General features: G+C 46.1%; 3 protein-coding genes across 3 annotated transcripts; 2 read left to right on the top strand and 1 right to left on the bottom strand.

Moving 5' to 3' along the window:
• Positions 1–4558: 4558 nt before the first annotated feature.
• Positions 4559–4874, top strand: LOC115481148 (histone H4). Its single transcript, XM_030220192.1, has one exon. It carries the CDS (start codon positions 4559–4561, stop codon positions 4868–4870), a length of 312 nt encoding a protein of 103 aa, XP_030076052.1. The 3' UTR covers positions 4871–4874.
• A 411-nt stretch (positions 4875–5285) lies between these two features.
• LOC115481146 (histone H2B type 2-E) lies at positions 5286–5666 on the bottom strand. Its single transcript, XM_030220190.1, has one exon. The coding sequence runs from the start codon at positions 5664–5666 to the stop codon at positions 5286–5288; it is 381 nt and encodes a 126-aa protein (XP_030076050.1).
• A 363-nt stretch (positions 5667–6029) lies between these two features.
• On the top strand, positions 6030–6422 carry LOC115481144 (histone H2A type 1-E-like). The gene has a single exon (XM_030220188.1). It carries the CDS (start codon positions 6030–6032, stop codon positions 6420–6422), a length of 393 nt encoding a protein of 130 aa, XP_030076048.1.
• Positions 6423–6808: the final 386 nt, after the last annotated feature.

The following is a 6808-nucleotide window of genomic DNA, read 5'->3' as shown; positions in this document are numbered from 1 at the left end:
GTATCCATTTTGGTTTAGTGAACCTGATAAAAGGGTGTCTTACTTAGTGTTTTTTTTTTTTTTTTTTTTGGGGGGGGGGGGGGGGGGGGGTCGTTTTTGTTTCATATTCTCCACCCTCCTAGATTGTTAACCATTTTGAAATCTTGTAAACGAATGAGTAGACCGAACTCGAGGTTTGAAATTCCCGCCTTCTGCAGTGATCGGAAAGAAACTCTTCTCAGTTACCAACCGCAAACCTGAATCCCAGGGACCAAGAAATGTTCAAATGTCTTGGGATGCTGCTGTTAAATATGCTTACCGAAGGGATTTTTCTCATTTTAGGTCGGGGGGGGGGGGGGGCGTGAGGTGGATACACCTGCACATAAAAATTAAATTCTCCTTTCATTGGGACACATGGAATCACAACCACAGCTAATGAAAACTGAAACTAAAAACCAGAGTGCTTTTATTTGTATTTATTTGTTACATTTGTACCCCACATTTTCCCACCTATTTGCAGGTTCAATGTGGCTTACAGATACAAAGTGATGTTATTATCAAAGAGGTTCATGTGTTACAGATACGTTAGGAGAATCGTAGAGAAGAAGAGTTATATAGTGTTCGTTACTGGATTTGGTTTCGTTGTGTTGCTGCATTCAGGCACTTAAGTTGGGTCAGTAGGGTATGCCTTTTGGAATAAGATGGTCTTTAGTGATTTCCGGAAGTTAAGGTGGTCATGGATTGAATTCACAGCTTTTGGGAGGCCATTCCATAGTTGTGCACTTATGTAGGAGAAGCCAGATGCTGTTTTGTATTTCAAGCCTTTGCAATTTGGGTAGTGTAGATTTAGGTATGATCTAGCATAACTGACTCTTTCTTGTTGGTAGATCTATGAGGTCTTTCATGTATCCTGGAACTACACCATATATGATTTTGTGGACCAGAGTGCAAATATTGAAGATGATCCGTTGTTTGATTGGGAGCCAGTGCGTTTTTTCTCAAAGAGGTTTGGCACCATCGAAGCGTGTTTTGCTGAATATCAATCTGGCTGCTGTATTTTGGGTGGTCTAGCTCTCTTGAGCAGGGACTGTCCTTCCCCATGCTAAAATTGTACAGCGCTGCGTAACCCTGGCAGCGCTATAGAAATGCTAAGTAGTAGTAGTAGTGGTCTGGATTTTTTTGTTAGGCCGACTTTGCTTCACAATCCAAGTCACAGCTGATTTCATAACTTAATGCCAAATTTAGGACCCCTTTTACAAAGCCATGATAGTGATTCCGGCATGTTAAATACGACGAAGAACATAGGAATGAAGAGGTCTTCGTCACATTTCTGTCCTGGAATCACTAGTGTGGCTTTGGAGAATGGAGCCCTGAAATTCCTGCTACAATTTTGTATCAAAGCATTGATTTGGAGCACTGTATTTAACAATAAACTATTGTGCAAGATTAAACCTGCATTAGTTAAAAATAAGTACAACCCCACCACCCAACAAGAATACAAAGAATAGCCCCACCCACCCAGGACTGCCTTACAATCTCAGGTGGTAAATTGAGGCATATTTTCAAAGCACTTGGGAGGCTAAGTTCCATAGGTTTCTATGGAACTTTGGGAGGCTAAGTGCTTTGAAAATGAGCCTGTAATAGTCTACTACTACTACTATTTAGCATTTCTATAGCGCTACAAGGCATACGCAGCGCTGCACAAACATAGAAGAAAGACAGTCCCTGCTCAAAGAGCTTACAATCAGGTGGTATAGTCAGGGCAGGAGTGATTTTCCAGCTCCAGTAAACATTTTGAGTGCAGAGTCAGAATGGGCAGGAGTAAATGGGGATGACCCCTGCCCCAACAACACCCTTAGACTACCAGGGATTGTAAAATAGACCAAAGGGACTTACAGATAACAGGGGGGGGGGGGGGGGGGGGGGGGGGATGGAGGGAAAAATCGGGACAAAGCATACATTTCCGGTCACAACTGAAATTAACCAAAAATTAAAATAACACCTTAATTTGAACCCCTTGTCTCATTCACACCCCTGATGAAGCTCCTTCATAGACTGTTATCACTTTCATATACTCTTTGATCTTCTTGTTCACAACCCACTGCCCTTGGAATAGCTGGTAATTCTCTTCTTATCTCCGTCCTGTCGTCATTCATAGTGCCCCGTATCCTCCAGAGCCCCAACCGCGACCTTTCACTACCTCTCTTAGCCTGACTATGCTGTTTGTCTATTCCTCCCCTTTTATGCACTGCTGCAATGTAGTACAATATCCCACCTGTTGCACCTTGCCGGGACCACGGTAATAAGCAAGGCAGATGCGTGAGACTGTGGCTCTCTGCCTGCTGCCACTACGGTTTCCTGTGCCTGTCTCGCCTCCTTTTGATAAACCTCAGGGGCCTGCACAGGAAGCAGAAGTGGCAAGCTCTCTAGCAGCGGTACCTCAACTCAGCCTTTCTGGTTTATTAGCGCAGACCCGGCGAGGTACAATAAGTGAAATGGGAAATCTGGAATAATGGAAGAAAGAGAGTAATATTAGATTGAGGGGGGTGAGGGAGAGATAGACAGTGCAATACTGATGGGGAAACACTAGATGTGCTGGAGAGCAAGAAACAAAGACACAGTACTGCACAGTAGGAGGGGTAGAGGGGGTATTTCTGGATGAGGTGGAATAGATATGTGCAATTCTAAATGATTGCGGTGGGAGGTGGGGGGGAAACAGAGACAGGGGCACTGCTGCATGCCAAAGGTAGAGAAACAGGTAATGTTGGATGGGCTGGAGAGAGATGGCAGAGAAAGGAAATACTGCATAGGAGGGGGAGGGGCAATGTTACCTGGTGAAAGAGATAGGCAGTATCAATGCTGAATGGTGGGGAGAGTAGGGAGGGGAAGGGAAGAAGACAGGGTCAGGGGAATCTCCAGGGAAAAAGAGACAGATAAATAGGAAATGCTAGTTGATTGGGGTGGGGTGGGGGAGGGAAGGACAGGGGAAAAATTTCATGAGGGGCGTGTGTGAGAGAGAGAAAGAGAGATAGGGCTATGCTTGATGTGCGGAGAGAGATAAAAGAGAGAGGGCAATACTGAATGGTGCACCATTCAGCATTGCTACTTCCTATCTCTCTTTGCCCTTCATGGAGGATAGGAGCAGCACAAGGCCTCTGCTGCATTTCGATCCCCCTTCTCCAGTGCGGCTTGGGGCGAAATGTCCTGCCTTTGTGCCCCATTGGGTGGCAGAAGGTGAAGAGGATTGCGGCAAAGGCAGTGGCTGGAATAGAGATGAAAGGAAATTTTTAAAGATAGGCTTAAATGTGATGAAAGATTTGTCTTCAGGTAGAGGCTTATGGAGTTGGTTCCATAAAAGCATTGCCAGGAAATAAAATACACTGTGCTGTGTAGTAGCAAGCCGTACCAAAGATGGGGATGGAAGAATAAGGTGATGGTCATTGAGAGGGTCAGTACTGGAGAGGGAATATAGAGAACAGTTAAGGAAGCCAAATAACTGGGGGAGTAATCACGAAAAGTCCTGAAAGTCAGAAGAAGCAGCTTGTACTGTAATCAAAAGGCAATGGATAACCAAAGCAGACCAGCAAATAGGGAAGAGACACACTCAAATTTACAGGCACGTCATAAGAAACATAAGAATAGCCATACTGGGTCAGACTAATCGTCCATGTAGCCCAGTTTCCTGTTTCCATCAGTAGGCAATCCAGGTTACAAGTACCTGGCAGAAACCCAAATAGTAGCATCATTCCATGGGACCTATTCCAGGGCCTGCAGTTGCTTCCCCATGTCTATCTCAATAGCAGACTATGGACTTTTCCTCCAGGAAGTTGTCCAAATCTTTTTTAAACCCAGGTATCCAGTTTTGCAAGTAGGTGAGCATTAAGGCCTGTGGTTTACTGCACACAATTCTGGTTGTGCTCTAAATCCGGACGATGCATTAGAGAGATGCTTTCTTGGATTGCTGCACCCCCAGTTGCAGAGTCCTATTCGTCTTGGCATTTAAATCGTGGCCTCCCTGCTCTCTGGAGTGTCCTTAGTGAAGCAAATTTGATATGATTGGTATTACATATTTTTGTTCCACATTTTTCCTGAAAGAAGATAATAGTCTGCTAATACCACATTTGAGAATACTGGAAAAATAAATCAGTTTAAAGCAGCAATGGGAAAAACAAGTAGAGAACAACAAAAAAAGTTTTAGTATGGAATGAATGGAGACTGAGCAAGGGCAGGTTAGATGGTACTTTATAAGTCCCTACTCGTCCTCATATTCCATGTAAATATCCTTCATGAGGCTTCGAATAGAGCAACATTTTATGTGTACGGTATGTACACATAGAATGTAGGGAGCGCATAGGATCAGTTAAGCTCATTTCTCTGCCTGTCACATGAAACCTTAAAGAAATTGAAAAATGAACACAGAGTCTGAGGCACGAGTTGTGGGGGAGGGGAGGATTCAGCAGTCCCGCCTTTTTTTCAGAATACAGTTCTCCATAAGGTCAGTCCACCTTCTATATTAGTGGCAGTTGGAAGGCTGCCCTTTGTCATTCTGCGTGAGGGCTTTTCACTTTATAAGTTAAAAATGTCTGGTCGTGGTAAAGGTGGGAAGGGTTTAGGAAAAGGGGGCGCTAAGCGGCATAGGAAGGTGTTACGCGATAACATCCAGGGAATCACAAAGCCCGCTATCCGGCGCTTGGCTCGCCGAGGCGGAGTCAAGCGTATCTCCGGTCTCATCTACGAAGAGACTCGTGGGGTGCTGAAGGTTTTCTTGGAGAATGTTATCAGAGACGCCGTCACCTATACTGAGCACGCCAAGAGAAAGACAGTAACAGCTATGGATGTGGTGTATGCCCTGAAGCGCCAGGGCCGTACCCTGTATGGTTTCGGAGGCTAAAGGACCTGACCCTTGAATCTATCCAACCAACCCAAAGGCTCTTTTAAGAGCCACCCACACTTTCAGTAACAGAGCTGTCATGTCAGCTTTTTTCGTTTTGTCTGTATGTTTGTTGAATTGTAGAACACTCCTTTTCCGCTTCCGAAATAAGGTAAAAGAGTAGTGCTATTGTTGGGCCAGCCAGCCCTACTCATGTAGCAAGAAGTTGGAAAGTTTGCTCCTTAATAAAAGCTGTTATATTGAGAGGAGTGTAGGAAAAATATCTTTGCAAGGAGAAAACCTTGACCTCCCTTCCCTATTGCTGGGTCAGCCCTACTGGTGCAGCAAAATTTTAGCGCTTTAGGTGGAGAAAGTTGGGTGGCTCTGAAAAGAGCCTTTGGGTTGTGTGCGCGGAAGCTGTAGGCTGAGCCCGCCATTACTTGGAGCTGGTGTACTTGGTGACAGCTTTGGTGCCCTCGGACACGGCGTGCTTGGCCAGCTCACCGGGTAGCAGCAGACGCACTGCAGTTTGAATTTCCCTGGAAGTGATGGTAGAGCGCTTGTTATAGTGAGCCAGGCGGGAGGCTTCTCCAGCGATGCGCTCAAAGATGTCATTCACAAAGGAATTCATGATGTTCATGGCTTTAGAGGAAATGCCGGTGTCGGGATGAACCTGCTTCAGCACTTTATACACATAGATAGCGTAGCTTTCTTTCCTGCTTCTCTTGCGCTTTTTGCCGTCCTTTTTCTGGGTCTTGCTCACGGCTTTCTTCGATCCCTTTTTGGGTGCGGGAGCAGATTTGGCTGGTTCGGGCATGGCCAACACAAGCTCAACCTCAAATTCGCTATCTGGAGACGACAAAACAAAGATTGCCCACTGCTGGTAAAAAAAAAAGCTTGTTCGGATGGCCATTTATATGCTCCCCATGCAAATTGCTGGCGCTGAGTTTCTCTCCTTGCTATTTGGTCTAGACCAATGAAACGTGATCAGACCGCCTGACAGCCCTTTGATTGGCCCATTTGCCTGCCCATTATGATAATAGCTGAAAAGGCGGGTTTCAGGACGGTCTTTCTTAACCAATGGCGAAGGAGTGTAAGAAACAGTGGTAGAATATAAAAGCGGTTCGATCTGGCAGAAGCTTCACTCAGCTGTTTCTTGTAGAAACTGTCACTGATCGAAATGTCTGGACGTGGCAAGCAAGGTGGTAAAGCTCGGGCTAAGGCTAAGACTCGCTCGTCCCGAGCGGGGCTGCAGTTCCCCGTAGGGCGCGTGCACAGACTGCTGCGGAAAGGTAACTACGCTGAGCGTGTGGGTGCCGGCGCCCCAGTCTATCTGGCGGCGGTGCTGGAGTATCTGACCGCCGAGATCCTCGAACTGGCTGGTAATGCTGCGCGCGATAACAAGAAGACCCGCATCATCCCCAGGCACTTGCAGCTGGCCATCCGCAACGACGAAGAGCTGAACAAACTGCTGGGGAGAGTCACCATCGCGCAGGGCGGCGTGCTGCCCAACATCCAGGCGGTGCTTCTGCCTAAAAAAACCGAGAGTCACAAGGCGGCCAAGAGCAAGTAAAGCTGTCGTGCACAGAGGCTGAAACCAGACACCCAAAAGGCTCTTTTCAGAGCCACCTACTTTATCTTGTAAAGAGCTAGATTTCAGCACGAGCTTCACCTTTAAATAAATAAAATAAGGAATATTTATTAAGTGTTCCTCTGAGTTAGGTATTTCCCCTTAGAGGCTGGTGATGGATAGCGGAGAGCACTCCATGGTAATAGCCCTGAGCACCTGACGTGAGCTTTTAGCTAACAAAATAGAGTGGGGGGGGGGGGGAGAAATCAATGATTTGAGAACACACGAAGTTAAAAATTTAGGTACGCCGGGAGTTCTGAGACGACCAGTGAAGACAAAAAATTTGAAAAAAGCTCCTAATACAGAGCAGCAGCTTTTGGATAGGTCCA

Source organism: Microcaecilia unicolor, chromosome 11, assembly GCF_901765095.1.
Source record: "Microcaecilia unicolor chromosome 11, aMicUni1.1, whole genome shotgun sequence".
Lineage (NCBI taxonomy): Eukaryota > Metazoa > Chordata > Amphibia > Gymnophiona > Siphonopidae > Microcaecilia > Microcaecilia unicolor.
The sequence above is the reverse complement of the archived record's forward strand: the minus strand, read 5'-3'. Positions and strand labels throughout refer to the sequence as shown.